The sequence below is a fragment of the Oryctolagus cuniculus genome, chromosome 5 (assembly GCF_964237555.1).
Source record: "Oryctolagus cuniculus chromosome 5, mOryCun1.1, whole genome shotgun sequence".
Classification (NCBI taxonomy): Eukaryota; Metazoa; Chordata; class Mammalia; order Lagomorpha; family Leporidae; genus Oryctolagus; species Oryctolagus cuniculus.
Window position 1 is genome coordinate 148,284,260 of NC_091436.1, and position 18,867 is coordinate 148,303,126.

General features: G+C 42.0%; 1 protein-coding gene across 3 annotated transcripts in view; it reads left to right on the forward strand.

Moving 5' to 3' along the window:
• The window catches only part of CDKAL1 (CDK5 regulatory subunit associated protein 1 like 1), a 729,763-nt gene that overhangs the window by 429,944 nt on the left and 280,952 nt on the right, over positions 1–18,867 (forward strand). For all 3 annotated transcript variants that reach the window (XM_008262511.4, XM_051855824.2, XM_002714231.5), the window contains one exon: positions 11,163–11,329. In XM_008262511.4, the coding sequence (XP_008260733.1) occupies positions 11,163–11,329 (167 nt within the window). The remainder of the gene's footprint in view (positions 1–11,162; positions 11,330–18,867) is intronic.

Below are 18,867 nucleotides of genomic sequence, written 5' to 3' on the forward strand. Positions count from 1 at the left end.
TTTTTAGGGGGTGGATTCATTTAGAATAGTTTCTGTTAATAGTCTTCAAGTTCATCCCCAAAGGTAAATCGGGTCTTCTAATATTTTCTTTTTCTTTTTCATCATGTTCACATTTTTTGAACCTACATATTTTCTCTGTTAATTCCATTATTTCTGTCATTTTTTTCTCTTTTTATAATTTCCCATTTATTTAAAATATGATGAACATGTAGTATTTGTAAATTTTGTGACATACATTGCAATATTCTGCCACATACACACATTATAACCCAATCAAATGGCCAGCTTGTCTGTCTATTTCCCATCTCTGTCAGTTCTGGCTCTGTTCCTATTAATACATGTTTCTCCTTATCATGACCAGAACCAGCATTTTCCCTATCTGTGGGCCTGTTAATTTTCCTTTGGGTTTCAGTCATTTTGAAATTTACATTGTTGAACATTGGCTTTTGTTATATTGCTTTAAAGAGTTTACAACCTCCTTCTGTCATAGAGTTAAATTACTTGAAATTAGTTAAATTCTTTTGAGACTTCCTTGTAAGATCTACTAGAGAAGGTCCAGAACACCTTTTATTTAAAACAAAATTTTCTCTACCCCTAAGGCAATACCCTTCATATGACTGTATCCAGTGGCCCACACAATTCCAATATCTGTCTTTTTGCTTGTAGGAACATGAACTGTTCTCTGTCCCAGTAAACTTCTGGGAGTTGTTTATCCTACTGCTTTCTTTTATTATTCCCCAAGCCATGGGATTTATTTTTCTCTCATGCAAGCCCAGCACAGAAGTCGGCTGAACCTTGAAGGGAACCTTCTGCTGACCCCTGGAGCTCCGTCTCTGTGCAGCTTTCCCCTCTGCGACTATAATACACGTATTTAATCCTGTGACTTGTTATCTTCTGAACTCCACCATCATTCCCTTCAACTTGGCAAAACCTCTGAGGTCTGTCTGATTTCTCCCTGTGTGTGCTGTGGCCTAGACGATGCCTCCTCCTGAGAGTAAGCCAGGAAATCCTGGGGCTTGCTTCATTTGTCTCTCTTGAGAATCACAATCCTGCACTGTCTGCTGTTCTTGTCTGGTGATTGTTGAGTCATATAGTTCACTAATTTTCTAGTTGTTTACAGCATTAAGGTAATTCTGGCAACAGTTACTCCTTTGTGTGTAGAAGTAGAAGTCCTCAATATTTCCTTTTAATTAAATTTTTGGGTTGTCTTTAGTATGGCCAGAGCCAACAGTCTGTCCTGGGTGTTACATATTCCTCTGCAGAAGCAAACATGCTGATAGATGTATTTTAAATTAGTGTGGCTTTCATCAAGTTATGGAACATATGCATTCTGTTGTAACTGATATTAAAATCACCTTCTGTTAATACTGCTTGCAAATATTTTTAGTGCATTGTTCTCAGAAATTTTTAAATGGATGAAATAGCTGCTTATTGAATCCTTGATGTCTGGGGTATCTACCAGACTTTCCTATCCTAATTGTTCTTCATTTCCCTCCAGGAAGAGCTACTTGCTGCTTTATAACTTTTCAAACCTTAAAATACTTCTTTGTCCCAGAGTCGCACTTACCCTTTCATTATGTAGGAACGGTGCACACACACACTGTTCCTTCTCCAGAAAGCATAGACTTCTGAGCTCTGCTGCCTCCAACCTGAAAAAAGCCACATAGGACTGTTTTAACTATGCCACTTGTTGATCGGTTGCCTGTTCTGTTCAAAAGAAAAGGACTGATTCTAATTATGATATTGATCATTACGGTGACTTGGGTGTGGGTAGTAGGTTGTGAGTGATCTCTTCCCATTCCGCTTCCTGTTTAGAAGAGGTTTTCTGTTACATGCTCTCGCTTGTCCTTTCCTCTGAAGCCTTTGCAGTGCTTCAGACTCCGAGACACTAGAGTGTGTGGCAAGCAGGGGCTTATTTTCGGGTATCAAAGGATGCTAAGAGGGAAGCTGGAACCCAGTAGTAAGTAGTACTTAGGCTCTATTGGGTGGAAGAAGGAAAAAGAAAAAAGGAAAGAGATAAAAGAGAAGCACTACTTCTTTTCCTTAGAGATGATGCTGGCTGATGAATGCATATCTTACTCATGTGGGGTTCCTGTTACTCGTGTCTGTTTACATTTGTCAGTCTTGTTTCATGTATTTTTGTCAGTAATAATAAATGTCCTGTCCAGACAAAAGAAGGGCAAGGAATTGATTTTGGTTAGACAGACCGGATAGCAACATTGTGTGTTCTTTTTCTCCTGTCCTTGTTGTATACCAGATGTGATGATTTCAGGGCTCTGTAACTGCATTCTTCATTGATCGGCGTAAGTTTGAGTGCCTTGTGAAACATGGAGTTACTGGAAGCTTTCACTGGCAAGGGTAATAGAGCTGCTATTGCATGCTTGTTGCCTATCATGGTACATAGTTTGTCCACATGTCACTTTGCTCTCTTAGCCCTGCCCTGTGAATGTGACCCTTTTGCAACAACTGGTTCCCATCTTATAATTCTTCCTCATCACATTGCCTCATTTATTTTGCTCCAACCACACAGGCCTCTGGGGGTTCTGTGGGAACTGCAGGCACACTCATGCTGAGTCTTTGGACTTACATCCCCTCTGCTTGCAATGCCCTTCCTCTAGAGGACAGCTAGATAGTTTACTGCTTTGGTTCACTCAGGTTTAGCATCATCATGAGTCTTCCTCATCTGTTCTGTGCTGAAAATAACAACTGAACATCCTTCCTTTCCCAATCACTTCATCACTTGTACCTTTCAGCTTGCTTAAAGAAATCTTATTACTTGGCAATATGGCACTCAACTCAGGATGGTGTCCCTCCTATCCGGGTAAGTTTCATGAAGGTAGAAATCTTACTAAGATTCAGAGCAGTGTCTAGCTGTATAATAGGCACTCAACAATAACTTGGTAGAAGGAATAAATGATGTTTTATTTGTGTTAGGACACTTATGTGCATTCAGTCTGAACCTATAAGAATATGTCTGCAAAATAGAAAACTATATTTGTAGTTAATATACATGTAAAAATTAAATTACAAGTTTTGTATTCAAGGTTAAAGTCCCCATCACTTCTCGGCCTATTGGCTAAGATCAATTGCAAAGTTAAATTTCCCTAATTGCAACTACAGAATTTCAGGTTCTATTGAATTTTGGCAGACGTCACTTTTCTGAAAGATCTTTGGGACCAAAAAGACCTTAGTCATAAAAATACTCTGTCCTTGTTAATTGTTAAAGGAACAACAGTAGTCACTGTGCTCTTGCTCCCCATGTAGGACCTCTGTCCCTATTGAATTGTAATATGAGAATCGACCGCAAATTCTCTCCCCAGTCTGTACTCTTTATGTCGTGTGTGTGCGTGGGTGCAAATTGTTGAAGATTGTCTATGATTAGCATGGAGTTGGTCCTCTGTATATAAAGTCATACTAAAAATGAACCGTAATGAAGAAGGAGATGGGAGAAGGAAAGGGAGGTGGGATGGGAGCTGAGGGAGGGGTATGGGGGAAAGAACCACTGTATTCCTAAAGTTGTATCTATGTAAAAATGCATTCATTAAATAAAAATTTAAAAAATAATAAAAATTTAAAAATAAAAAAATACTCTGTCCTTGGGGTTGGTTTTGTGGTGCATTGGTTTAAGCAACCACTGTGACTCCAACCTAAATATCAGAATGTCAGTGGGAGTCCTGACTGCTCTGCTTCCAATCCGGCTTCTTGCTAATACACCTGGGAAGGCAAAAGATTACGGCCCAAGTATTTGTACCCCTTCTTCCTATGTGGGAGACCAGGATGGATTCCTAAGATCCTGGCTTCCATCTGGCCCAAACCTGGTTGTTACAGGCATTTGGGGGGTGAGCCAGTGGATGGAAAAATCTGTCTCTCTCTTTATTGCTCTGCCTCTCAAATAAGTAAGTAAGTAAATAATCTGTCTTTAAACAACATGCTGTGTCCTTAAAAAGTTTTAACTTTATTTGTTCCTCATTTTTTTTAAAAAAGTTAATTTATTTATTTGAAAGGACAGAGAGAGGGGGAAAGAGAGAATCTTCCATCTTCTGGTCCACTCCCCAAATGGCTCCCAAATGCTGGAGGTGGGCCTGTCTGAAACCAGGAGCTTTTTCTGGGTCCCCCACATGTGTGCAGGGACACAAGGACTTTGACCATCCTCCGCTGCTTTCCCAGGCACATCAGCAGAGAGTTGGATTAGAAGTGGAGCAGCCGGGACTCAAAATGGGATGTTGGTGTAGCAGGCAGCAGCTTTACCCACTATGCCACAACGCTAGCCGCTGTTCCTCGTTTTTAACATATTTTTAAAACTATCATCATCGACCTTAAAGGAACCCAATTACTTGAGCCTTCACCACTGCCTCCCAGGGCCTGCATTAGGAACTAAGGTCAGAAAAGAAACCCAGGCATTCTCATGTGGGACACAGGCATCTTAACCTCATAGGCTATGTGCCTGTTCCACTTGATTAACTCTTGTTATTAAGGCAATAAAAAATAGTTTCAAACTTTAATTATTTCATGAATAATTGATCTATCTGTACTTACCTCTAAATAAAACGTATTAGTTCTAAGTAAAAAAGATAGCTTGTATTCTGTTACTGTGCTATCCAGCTGTGATTGTAGGGCATTAGGGAACCTCATGCGAAGTTACTAATCTTGTGTAGAAGGTAAGAGACTTGCAACAAAACTTACAACAACAAAACTTACAAGAAGTGTTCATTTCAGTATTTCCTTGTTGTCTGATACAGAACCTCCTCCACTCCTTTGCACACTCTGTACTCTTTCTCTCGCTCCCCGACCCCTCCATGTGTGTGTATGTGCATACCCACATGTGCTGTGTGCATACGTTTCTAGATTACATGTGTGTAGGATTAGGTGTCTTTTCAGATATTATCTAAAATAAACTTACTGGTGCACATCTTCTGTGCTGCAAACATTCTCATTAAATACCATGGATGGAATCAAAGTGTCCTGAGTGCTTGCTGCCTACTAGGTATTATAATTGGTCCTTGGCATATGGGCTTTAGTTAAGATTTTTACACCTCTGTCCAGGAGATGCTTATATTCTATCAAGAGAATAATTCCAACACTCTGGGTCACTGGTGATTGGGAGCACAGGAATGAGAATGTAAATTACTCAGTTGCCATGAAAGTTTATGGGAGGAGACAACCGTTATGCAGAAAAAAGTAGAAGAGGAAACAGTATATGCTTAAAGCATAGAGACCTGAACTGCAGTGACTGCCCAGTGAGCCAAAGAGAATTTATCTTGGTTGGAGTCAAAGTGTTTTTGCAGTGTTATGTTTCTCAAGAGCCTAATTGTGTTGTGAGTATAAGGGGGAATGCTCTTGATCCCAGAAGCTATGTGCTGATATATTTAAAGTGAAGTGCTATAATGTCTGCAAGCAGTCCTCAAACGATTCAGGAAAAAAATAATTATGTAAATGTATTTGTGGCTGTGGAGAGAGAATGCTCACAAATATTACAGTCTGTTACTATGAGTCTAGATGGAGATACAGGTGTTCATTGTATGTTTTCAACATAGAAAAAAATCTCTCAAGTCACTATGACTGTTTTTTTTTTTTAATTCTGAAGAAGTACTACAAACATAAAATTGGATTGGAGGGGGCCAGCATTGGGCGCAGTGGGTTAAGCCATCATCTGCAATACCATCATCTCATAACAGGACCAACCAGGTCTATCTTTTACACAGATATTATACCACAGACAAAACCCCAACTTGTAAGCCAGCATACAAGACCATTATTAATTAAAAATTCCAATTTTGTGTCTTTTTCTAAAAAAATACTATTTATTTGATAGGGCCAATGCTGTGACATAGTTGATTAAGCCTCTGCCTGTGACACCGACCTCCCAGATGGGCACCAGTTGGAGTCCTAGATGCTCCACTTCCAATCCAGCTCCCTGGTAATGGCCTGGGCCCCTGTACCCATGTGGGAGACCCGGAAGAAGCTCCTGGCTTTGGATAGGCCCCGCTCCTGCCATTGCAGCCATTTGCAGAGTGACCCAGTGGATGGAAGACCTCTATCTCTCCCTCTGTAACTCTGCTTCTCAAATAAATTAATAAATATTTAAAAAATATAATATTTATTTGAGAGAGTAACAGAGGGAGAAGGAGAGGCAGAGAGAGAGAGAGAGAGAGAGAGAGAGAGTGTGTGCACGCGCGTGCTTCCAATCACTGGTTTACTCTCCAAATGTCAGCAACAGCCAGGACTGGCCCAGGCTGAAGCCAGGATCTTCATCTGGGCCTCCCATGTGGGTGGCAGGGGCCCAAGCACTTGGACTGTCTTCTGCTTTCCCAGGTCATTAGCAGGAAGCTGGATCAGAAATGGAGCAGCTGTAACTCAAACAGCTGCACCAATGGCATACTGGTGCTGAAGGCAGCGGCTTAACCCACTGTGCCACAGGGCCAGCCCCTCCACAAACTTTCAAATGCTTGAACAGAGGATCATATTTTTTTTTGAAATTTTTTTATTTATTAGACAGGTAGGATCATATTTATTTTTAACTTTCTAAGATTATTTTTGGAAAGAAAGAGTCCATAAAATCTAAATAATACGTACCCGAACACTTAGAATATAGCAACATGAAGTAAAAGCAGATCATTTAATGCACATTAAATAAAGAAAGTAATATACATTTCATTTATATTCCTTAATTGGGAGACTGAAGGCTGGAATGGGATGGTGGGGAAAGAATCAGGGATGGAGAGGTGTGCATCAGGGAGATAGAGTCGGGTAGCCTAGTTGGAGGTGATTTTCAAATTTTGTTTAGTTGATGCAAATTTCTGTTCCATCTAGGTCCTTTAATTGTGGGGCCCCTTAGTCACTGTTTGCAGCTGCATATTTTTCTAGTTCTTATTTTTAGAGATTCTACTCATCATGGAATAGTTGAAACAAATTATTATGGTGGAAACTTTCCCCAGTGATAAAGCCAGAGCTACTAGAGAAATACCACTTCTCTGAGCAGATGGAATCCATCTTCACCCAAATTTTAATTTATTACAAAGCTCATACCTAGGGAAAGTTAGAGTGAGTCATCATGTTTTGAAATTGAGTTTTGGCAAAGTTCAATTTTTCAAACAGGATTTTCTTTGTTGGGAGACTGTTTTATTGAGGGCATTATCTTTATTTTATTATTGACCTTTTATGTCTCCTACTTTTTCCATCGTCTGTCATCTCACATTACTGTGGAGCGGAGATCACAGTCCAGCTGTTGAGGTTGCTTTCTGTTCAGGGAAACACAGCTTTGTGTTTCAGCTACAGGCTGATCTGTAATTGCTTGGCTGAGATGGTAACAGGTTCTAATAACTCCGCTGTTTTCTAAGCATCTTCTCCTGTACAATGCCTGTCTTTCCTTGCTAGCACTGGTTTTGCCTTTCCAAAATGAATCCACCCAAAAGGTAGTGGGTGATATGATGACCCTGGCGTTCATTATATCAGGGAGACCGAACAATTTTAGGAAAATCAATGTCAGATAGATGCACAGTTTTAGGAAAAAGTAAAATTTCCTTTTTTGGGTTGCTTGCAAGAATAACTCATTTCTGTCTCCAATTTTCCTACTTACCACTTTCATCTTTTTTGCATGTGTTTATTTTTGTAGGCCTGGGAATGTTTACTGCACCATCACTTCTCTTAGTTCTTCCTGTTTTTCTTTTGCATTTTCATGTGTTTCTTTTTCTGACATTTCTTCATCAAAGTCCAAGTTAGAGTACACACTGGGACTATCTCGTTGGAGTGATGTCCTATCTACTTCAGTCTAGCTCAGCCCAGCCACTCCTCCGTTTGGTTTCTGAGGCTGTGTTCCCTAAAACCATTCCCCTCCGGCACCACCGCTAGGGATGTATATGAAGTTCCCCTCTGTCTGTTTTTGTTACCTTGTCAGCTCCTGATAGTCAATCTTAGGTCATAGGAGTTTTTAAAAATATTTACCTGTTTGAAAGGCAGAGCATGAGAGACAGAGAGAGAGAGGTCTTCCATCTGCTGGTTCACTCCCCAACTGGCTGCAACAGCCAGAGCTGGGCCAGATGGAAACCAGAAGTCATTCACTCCATCTGAGTGTCCCCCTTGGGTGACAGGGGCCCAAATACTTGAACCATCTTCTACTGCCTTCCCAGACACATTAGCAGGGAGTTGGGTTGGAAGTTGAGCAGGCAGGACTAGACTTGGCACTCCATATGGGATGCCCACTCAACCCATTGCTGCAACGTCAGCACCTATGTTTGCAGGAATTTAATGATGAAGCTGTGTCTTGAACTAAAACAGGTGCAGGGGATGTAGTAGGTAAGGGCCTATTAACTATTAGGTGGGTGAGTAAAGAAATTAATGTGCAAAGGAATAGAGCTTGTAACTGCAGTCCTTAAGGAATGAAGCTGTCTAGGCACTTTTCTCTGTAAGTGCAGGCAGTTATATTTGCAGACATAAGCATTGCGACCCAATGTGTTTCTGTTAGTGGTTCCTGCTGCCCTTGGGTTCCCTGGTGAATTCCTAAGGAAGCCTGATCTGATGGGAGCTGCCTATAATATGAGAATTCCCAGAGCAAGAGATGTGTGGGATGGGGCTTCCACACTTACCGTCCCTTTAGTATGAAATGACTTCAGTCACCTATCTGAAGGATCAGCTGTCATTAGAATTAATGCTGACATATAACCTTATAAACTCTGAACTTGCACATGTTGATTAAGAACAAGATCATCTTTGGCACTTTTTCGACTTTAACTGGAAGGACAAAAATCTCCTTGCGTCCAGGAGTTGCACGTTTTGCTCATGTGCTCTCATTTCTTTGTGTCTTACGCCGGGTTGCTGTTATGTGGTGTATTCAGCAGCCTTCATCGTGGAGATACCTGGCCTGTTCCTTGTGATTTTGCCCATGTAGGGTTACAGCTGCTTTCACTTTTCTGTGATTTAATTTGAAGATTCAGCCCAGCAGGGGGCTATTGGTCTCCACCTATGCAGCTTTAAGAGCTGACTGCTGTTCTCTGCGTGGTCGTTATTTCCATTGCTATTCATGGTGATTTTCCTCTTCTGTATTCATGGAGCAACCAAGGCACCGTTCCAAGAGCTCGTTCCCTCTACATACGGCATAACATGGAACCATTTGGATGGAAAAATTATAAATTAAAATTATTCTGTTCATTTTAAAATATTCATATTGTGTTGCTCAAATGCCAGTAACTGGAAAATCATGGATAATGTCCTGTTTTTATAACCCCTTTCAGAATGTTTTGAAATCTGTTTATGTTGTTACTTAGCCATCTTTTCCTAGAGTGGGTTTTGTGATTAAAAAACAATTTTTTTGAAAAGAAAGACTATATTAGTTCAGTGTCTGATGGCATATATGATATGATATGATGCTACAAATAATTGCAGTCCACTTCTAAATAGAAAAATATTCCATGAACAGAGAATTTTTATAAAATAATAAGACTACAAAGATAGACTGTGAACATGCCAGATTATTTCTTTGGAGGATAAAGCATTTTTATTAAATGATTAAAACTAAGCAAAGATTTATTTCTGGAAATAGATATATTTAAACTAGAAAATTCATAATTTCATAACAGTACTGATTTTCAGATGCTAAAAACATTTACATCATTTTAAATGGAGCTACTGTTTGTTGTCTTCTGTTGTCATTGCTAAGTCATTGATTCTTTAATTTTGGAAGGCTAAAGTTTTATCTTGCTCTCTGCATTTTCCATGATGTATGTGTGTATGGGAGAGGATATGCATGTCTCAGAGAGATAGACATGAGGGGAAATGTGAAAATGTTTCTATGCAGATTGGGTAGTTTTTTATTAAAGTAAATATCTCTCTTAAGGGCAGAAACATAGAGATCTTAACTTTGTGCTATATGTTTTTCCACCTCTGTGGACCATTTTAAAGGTTAAGTACAGATCTTTATTTTCTGCTTTTTTAGTCTTAAATTTGAAGTCTACACTCACAGAGAAACCTGTGTGGGTTTTTTGTTGTTGTTGTTGGCCCTCTTGATGAGGAATATTCAAATGTATTTTTGAAATTCTTCTGTTCTGTCAACTAAAACAATTTACAATTATAATTTTAAGACACTTTCTAGAAACATCTACCTCGGTTCAAGCTAAAGTCTCAGTTTAGTGGCCTGTTTGTGTGCACTGGATTCTTCAGAGCAGCAAATCACTTGCGCGGGGACCGATTTCACAGGCTCAGTTCCCTGTGTGTTTTAGCCCTGTCAGTCATTCGGCTTTATAAAATAGGCTCATCCTTGACTGCGTATGGGTTCTGAAAGGTTGTGTGTGTGGACCATGAAAATCTGGATGGCTCTTGCTAACTCTCTTTTATCATTTTAAGTAACACCCAGTGATCCAAAAGCATTTCCTCTTGGTTTTCAGGAAGATGTTTTTACAAGCTGTCATAGTTGAAGTCAGGATTCTTTATAAGAACAATAATATATATATATATATATATATACACCAATGCATACACATAGACACACATACACATTTATAGTACCCAGATTATCTGCAGAATGTACGTGTGTGTGTGTGTACACCCCTTTTCCTAGTCTGGTTGATGGGAAGTAGGATGCAAGCTATCTGTGAACAGATTTCCCAACACAAACAGCTTACACAGCAACCAGCTTTTCTGAATGTAGCAATAAAATGAATACTAATTTTAATTGAATGAAGAGGACAGATTTGAGTAGTTACTACCGGAGAAATCCTGAGAGTTAAACCTTCACCACACTTGACATTGTTTTGTGGTCTGGTGACAGACAGATGAGTGAGCTAGCTGCTGATGGTACCCGTTCTGTGGAGTGCCTGCTTCAGTTCCAGGGCTTATGACGTTCAATAAAATAGGTATTCTCCGAGGTGGCATGAAGCTTTAGTCTTGATCAAAGTGCTTCAGAGGAAGCGCAGCCAAACTGATTGGCTGTGAATGTTAATCACTTCACAGGATGCTCTGATAATTTACGGCATTGTTGTAACTCTCTGGCGTTCATAAAATGGACTTAATAACCTGCTGCCGCCGTGGGATAAGCTGCTTTTTCTCTGCAGTTGGATACCCAGCCTGCCTGCATAATGGGGTAGAGAAACACCGCATTAGAGAGGGTGAGCAGCCGTCCCACAGGAAGCAGCTCCCTAACAGATTGGTTCGTTATCTCCTTTGATTCCTAGAGGGCGTCTGTGAGATATGGCTGACCAGCGAGGACACAGGGGCCTACGGCAGAGATATTGGCACTGATCTCCCCACGCTGCTGTGGAAGCTTGTTGACGTGATTCCTGAGGGAGCAATGCTGAGGCTTGGCATGACAAACCCACCCTATATCTTAGAGCATCTGCAGGTAAGGAAAAACACCCATTGAACCACGACACGGGTACTAAGCAAGCCCGACCACGTGGCAGCCTCAGTGTCTTCTCATGAGAGCCACTGCAACCCACTTCTACCTGTGGTTGTCGTCCTATGTGATCAAGAATGAATCGAGACTTTCAGATCTGCTTCTTAGCCTACATGTTTTGTCTCCTCCTTCATCATTAATTAATGTTACCCGCATTTTTCGATATTTGCTACCTTGTCTCAGTGCTTTGTTTTACCTTTGTAGTCATTCCTTTTCCATCACATAAATTTGCCTCGGTGTCCCCATTTTGAACCCTTGTCTAGTTCAGAACTGCTGATATATTGCATTAATTTTTTGCAGCTAACAGTCACAGATAGGTTATCTGAACTATTTTTGGCTGTCTCAGTTAAGTTGGAAAAGGGTTCTTCTGTGTTATCCCCTCCTCTGGAGATGCTTAGTTTTGAGTGGAATCTAGGGAACCCAGGGCCTGATACCCTTCGACTTGATTCATCTGGGCTCACTGTGAACAGAGAAGAAGGTGATCCGACCCCTGGTCTCCTTTTTAACCATCCATAGATCAGCATGCTCAATGTCAAACTAGATAAATGGACATATGTCCAAGTAACTATGGAACGTGATGACAAATGCCACTTAAATAGGACCAAACAGAGGCAAAGCAGGATTTGACTTTGCTGCTAAGACATTGCTTAGGACAACCATATCCCGTGTTAGGGTGCTTGGGTTTGAGTAATGGTTCCGCTCCCAATTCCAGCTTCCTGCTCATGTGTATCCTGGGAGGCAACAGTGATGACTTAACTGGTGGGGTCCCTCTAACACATGTGGAAGACCCAGATTGAGTTCCTGGTTCCCAGCTTCAGCCTGCTCCAACCCCAGCTGTTGCAGGCATTTGGGGAGTAAGCCAGTGGAGGGGAGATCTGATTCTCCCCTTAATCTGACTCTTTCTTTCTCTGCCTTCTACATCAATTAATTAATTAATTATTTTTAAATTAGGAGTAAAGCCTATGGACAAGAAAGCAACTGTTTAAGTGAGAAAATATACACTGCCCCCGGACTATTGCTTGAGAAATAAAATAATAATTTCTTCAGGTCTTTAGTTACAGACATAAGATCTGTTCACTGCTATTGGAAAGTCATATGTAAGTTATGGAAACAAACCACTTATCTTTAATAAATGTGTTTTTTGCAGTTTGTACAGCACATAACATTTCAAAGAGCTAAAATTTTATGCAGTTTCAAAAATGCATAAGTGTAAGTGAATCTCTTAGCATTTTAAAAAGGATTTCTGTTGACTTTAGGTCTACACTGGGTTAAGTTTTTGTTGAACAGCCTCGGCAATATCAACAGCATACTTTAGCCATTCTGGAGTTGACAACAGTCTGACTGTTAATTATAAATGTATAATGAGGCCGGCGCCATGGCCTCCGCCTGCAGCACCGGCACACCGGTTTCTAGTCCCGGCCGGGGAGCCGGATTCTGTCCCGGTTACCCCTCTTCCAGGCCAGCTCTCTGCTGTGGCCAGGGAGTGCAGTGGAGGATGGTCCAAGTACTTGGGCCCTGCACCCGCATGGGAGACCAGGAGAAGCACCTGGCTCCTGCCTTCGGATCAGCGAGATGCGCCGGCCACAGTGTGCCGGCCGCGGTGGCCATTGGAGGGTAAACCAACGGCAAGAGGAAGACCTTTCTCTCTCCCTCTCCCTCTCCCTCTCCCTCTCCCTCTCCCTCTCCCTCTCCCTCTCTCTCTCTCTCTCTCTCTCTCTCTCTCTCACTATCCACTCTGACTGTCAAATAAATAAATAAATGTATAATGAAGAGACTTAGCAATTTCAGTGTTGTTGTTCATATTTTCCTAGCTAGATCTTTTTAGTAACTGTAGATGATTTATATGTCGAATTTATTGAGTACTTCAGTGCAGGATGATTGTGACTTGCTATTTTTTTTTTTTTTTTTTTTTTTGACAGGCAGAGTGGACAGTGAGAGAGAGAGACAGAGAGAAAGGTCTTCCTTTTGCCGTTGGTTCACCCTCCAATGGCCGCCGCTGCAGCCGGCGCACCGCGCTGATCCTGGCAGGAGCCAGGAGCCAGGTGCTTTTTCCTGGTCTCCCATGGGGTGCAGGGCCCAAGCACCTGGGCCATCCTCCACTGCACTCCCTGGCCATAGCAGAGAGCTGGCCTGGAAGAGGGGCGACCGGGACAGAATCCGGCGCCCCAACCGGGACTAGAACCCGGTGTGCCGGCGCCGCAAGGTGGAGGATTAGCCTATTGAGCCACGGCGCCGGCTTGTGACTTGCTATTTAAAACTAAGTCACAGGCATGTCAACTTTTACTTAACACTTTGCTTCAACACTTGTAAAAGCAAGTGAATCTCTGTAAAAATAAAATATGCTAAGAGCTGGGGCAGTCTTGCTGTGTTTCCAATAAATGTGAGACACAGCTCATGAAGACCAGTGGACGCGGGGGATGTGTAGTAGGTAGGAAGGAAAACAGTATGCATAAAAATGCATTTTATAATAACATTGAAAAGATATATATTATCAGGGAGAGATGGACCCTTAGTAGCTAAGTTCAGGTAAGGAAGCAACACAAGGAAAGATTTCGTGTATCAACTCTGAAGTGACTAACCAAATAGTTCTTGGAATATGGATTGCATGGTTGCAATAGCTAATGCAGCAATGTATAGCAAATCCTAGAGCTCACCACCTAACGCAATGCCAGGGCTGCCCAGTTCACATGGATGCTCCAAGGGAGCTTCTAAAGATGAATGGAACATGCTAAGCGTAATGTTCTAGTACACCGAGGAGTTACCAGATGTCAAGTTCATGGACGGCCATTAAAGGGATAACCAGTTCTGATGGTCACTAAGTTACGATTATGAAGTTGGTGCTTCAGAGTGTGTGTAATGTTGGTCTGCCTCCCACATTGCCAGCTTGAGGCAGAACTTCCTCGAATCTGTCTCCAGAGCTACCCCACACAGTAGTGGTCCCCCACACAGTAGTGGTCCCCCACACAGTAGTGGTCCCGTAAAGGAGTGAAGGGAAGCAGGGATAAAAGAAGAACCTTCTTCATAAAAGGACTTGGAGAAACCACAGTGTAGCCATAAATCTTGACGCCTAAACACTCTGGCCAGAAGAGGCTGCAGAAGCTGGCAATGGAGCCAATGGGCTTCCAGGGTGGAAACCACACCATAGACAGCTTCCCACTCCTGTGTGCTTTCCAAGCAGCGTGGCCCAGGCCATTGTGCACTCTGGGGAGGAGCACCCCCCAGAGCTCCTGGGACAGAAGGAAAGACACAAAGGAATGCAAGAGGAATAGAGCCACACCGTCTGGAATAAGAGCTTTTCACTTTGACATGACCTTCACCCCTCCTCATCTGGATGGCCGAACCCAGAGCTTGCCACCCACAGACACAACCTGCGTGGCAGAAGAGGAAACTGAGCTGCAGAGGGCTCGCATGGCTGCCCGTGGCTGCCCGAGTCTTGGTGGGAAAACAACAGGAGGGAGCCCTACAGGGTGGTCCTTGGGCCCGTGCCTGCACCTGCACTTGCACTTGCACTTGCACCTGCACCCAGCCATCCATGGCCTTTTCCACTTTCCTCTCAGGCGCGGAGGCTGCTCTCAGAAATTACCTGGCTTATCTAAAGAGCGCTGAAGAGTGCCCACCATTAAAAAATAGAGAAGAGGAACAGAGACAAAAATGGCAGAGCAAAGTGTTTTTTTTTCTGTAAGGAAACAGAAGGATCCTGCTCTTGCAGCAACTGTTCAGCTGCTTTATTGCCCTCAGAGTGAGGGTTGCCTGAGAGTTTTCTTGGTAGGCCTTAGCTTCCCCATGTTTCTGGAAGGGGAATCCTCACCGGGCCCTTCTCCTCCACCTTCGTTCTCTCCATTTCACATTCACCTGCCTCTTGAGATTTTTTTTCTTTAAACCCTTTTACCAGCTTTAAAAAGAAATTATCGAACAATTTAAAGGGAAAATTATTTAAAGGAAAACACCAAGGTTTGTATCCTATTATTTTAACAGTATGGTGTGGAAAAATAAGTGGGTTGAGAATACATTTGATTAAATAAATCTCCACGGGGATAGAAGACACGCATTACTCTCGACATGAGATGCACTGCTAAGATTTTATCAAGCATCCAGCATCGTGTGTGGCACAGTGTATGGCAGGCATTGAGTAAGTGTGTAGTGAGTGAAAGGAAGGGAGGGGGAACACCTTACTAACAGCAGGGAGACAAGTAGTAAAGTATCTTCCTTTGGAGGCATCTAGCATTCCTATTTCTAACTTACCATTGCCTTAAAACAATATAGGATTCATTTTCATGATGATACAGTTGACAGAATGTTGTCAATTGCATATATCATAGGAACACCCTGTCATGAAAGAAACATAAGAATGAACTTACATAATGCTGTATTCAGTTTGCATACAACAATAGAAATGTTAAAGCAATAGATTACGAAACGTTTTGCCTCACCTGCTGGTGCCTCTGCATTGCCTGTTAGGCTAAAGACAAGGTCGCTAGCATGACACCTGCAGTCTCAAAGAGACTTGCCGATTCCATTCCATCCCTGGTCTCTTTTCCCTTTAGTACCCTTGTGATGCCTCTGGGTGGCCTGTATTATAATTATTCTTTTAACAATTTGATATTCTTTAAATTTCCACTTTACATTTTTCTTGTTCCATATTTACTGTATATTGGCAGATGGTAGAAATAGTAACGTGTTAAGCAGCTATAGTAACATTGGCTGCTGTATTTGTTGACTGTCCCTATAGTGGTAAACAAGTATTTTTCCAATAGCTACTGCCAGTGAGGCATCAGAAATGACTGATAGCTTTTTTTCAAGGTGGACCAGTGATAATAATAAGGTAAAAATGCTGTAATTTATCAAGTGCTTATTATTTTCAAGAAACCATGATGATTACCCTATGTATGTGATATCTCTTCTTACAGCAAGCTAGCTGTATGGCTATTGTTGCCCTCACTCTATTGATTGGGAAGCCATGTAATAGGTTAAATAACTGGCTCAGTTATATAACTAGTTAGCTGCTGAACTGGTTCTAGTCTAATCTGAGTCTGAGGTGCTTTCCCAGGCTCCTCCCGCCTACCTTCTGTGCTGTGTTGCACCTGGCCAGCAGGTCTCTGTCAGTACTCGTGGTGCTCGGCAATGGTTTGGTCACGTGCATGTCTGCCACAACTACCGGCATCTGGAGGGAGAAGCTGTCATACTGTCCTTGCATAGCAGGGCCTGTGATAACACAGATTTAATGAATGCATATTGAATGATGTGATAACTCTATATTTAGCTTTTTCAGCTGCTCCTTGTCTGTGTGTCTCATAAATTGGATGCCTGCATATCTGTGCAGAGCACCTAGTTTTGGAAGAGTTAGGAATGCTTTGAAAGGCAATGACAGGGGGAGGGGGAAGGAGAGAGGGAGAGGGAGAGAGAGAGAGGGATGGATGGATGATATCTTCTTCTATCTGCTGGTTCACTCCTGAGATGGTCACAATGTCCAGAGCTGGGCCAGGCTGAAGCCAGGAGCCTGGAACTCCATCTGGGTCACCTTCCTGGGTGATAGGCATGCAAACACTTGGGCCATCTTTCATTGTTTTCCCAGGCACTTTAGCAGGGAGCTGAATCAGAAGTGGAGCAGCCAAGACTCAAACTGGCACTCTGATATAGGATGTCAGCATTGAAGGCAGCAGCTTAACCCCCTGTACCACAGTCCCGGTGCCTAATTTCTCGGCTATGTCAGTCACAGAAAATTCACTTGGGGATGCATTTTTCTTTATTTGCCCTGCTAAAATGCCATTGAGGGAGACAGTATCTTTAGATCTAAATAGAGCAAATGAGCTCAGTGTACAGTTACTGAATTTGTAAGTTATCTAGGTTCTTCCTTCTCCTCTTACGGTTTTTACAAAAGCACTTCTTACAATCTTCATTATGGAAATCAGCAGTGAATAGTTAAGGAGAAGTTAAACTCAGTTTGTTATGATTTTAGTTTTGAGGATTGCCTGGTAGGGAAAAAATATGAAATCTGTTGTAGTAAGGAAAGCTGGAAGTTTGTATGTATTATAATTTATCTAAGCTCTCCTGGTTCTCCTCGAGTTGTGAATAATTTAACATAGCAATTGCCTCCCTTTAAGAGCCCTGTATATCTCAAAATGATATTGGAGTTTCAGTGGTCACTTACAGCCTGCCCCAGAGAGGGTGGGTCGATTCATTTCAAGTGCAAGTGCTCCTTGTTAAGGACATTCGTACATACAATTTGTGAATGAGGCAAATTATATATATTTGTTAATGGATATTACTGAAAAATCAGATGTTAATATTCATGTTGGTATTCCTCTACATTTTATTTAGCTTGAATTAAAATGTATTATTCAACATTTATATTTAGGGTGTTTATGTTGTATGTCATCATAAAGCTAATCACAAATAGTGTCCCATCTGGTTTTGGTTTGGAAGTATTTTAATTGATACAACAAATTGGCTTCCTGTTACTCTTAATTTTTAGATGTTTATTTCTGGTTAAATAGCCTTATATCCTAATCCAGTTGTAAATTTAACAAAATAATTGGTTCTGGTGAAAGACAGTTGATACCTGTGAAGGACTATTGTTAGTTGTGTAGAGTTTTATGAACCTTAATAATATGTTGGGCTTGGCAGACTTTTGAAAACACCCCCTAGATTGAAAGTAATAGCACACTCAATACCTGCTTGTGCTTATGTTTTATCATAGCGAGACAAAATTTCCAAACTGAACGTGGCACATCAAGAGGGGCCCTTCTGATTTGCCCCTGACCCCTGTTAGGATTTATACCTTTCCAGATAATAGGTACATATGTATATAGCACCTGCTGTTGTATACGAAATGTTTCTCTCCTTTTCTGACAAATAAGAGAGGATGCTAGATGATTTGTTTTTGAGCAGAGAAATGGAAAATCCATCCTTTCTGCCATCCGCAGATAGCCTTGGAGACATGACCTGTGGGGTTTGATCACACTGTTGGCACCCAGTTGCTTGCTGTTTATAATCACCAGAGGTCTGTTTCGTTCTTTGCATTAATGAATAAATTTTCAGAGGTCAGTGAAACCCCTGAGAGTGTGAGCAAAATTTGCGCCTCTGGGTGAGGAAACTTGGATCAAATGTTAAAAGGGTTCGTGCCCACTAAGGCTTTCCAGGGCACTGAATTCCTGGAGCTCTGGGCAGCCCATCTGGAAGGGAAGCTGTGGGTGGAAGAGATGGCCCGGCTCTCCTGCTGGATGGCTGGACTTTTTCTGAGAACGGGAACTTGGCGCTGCACTCTTCACCATCCCCGTCGGACCTGGGCCTGAGCACCAGCGCAGCGTCGGCCAGGCTCTTCCACCCACAGCCTCGCCTCTCTGCGCATGCCTGCCTCTCGGCCTCTTCTTTTCCAGGACACCCACTACCTCCCTTGTCCAGGCTCCAGCCTCTGATTCCAGCCCAGCCTAAGAAGCCTAAGCTTTTCTTAAACTCAGCGGTGCCTCAGAAAAAAGTGTACATAA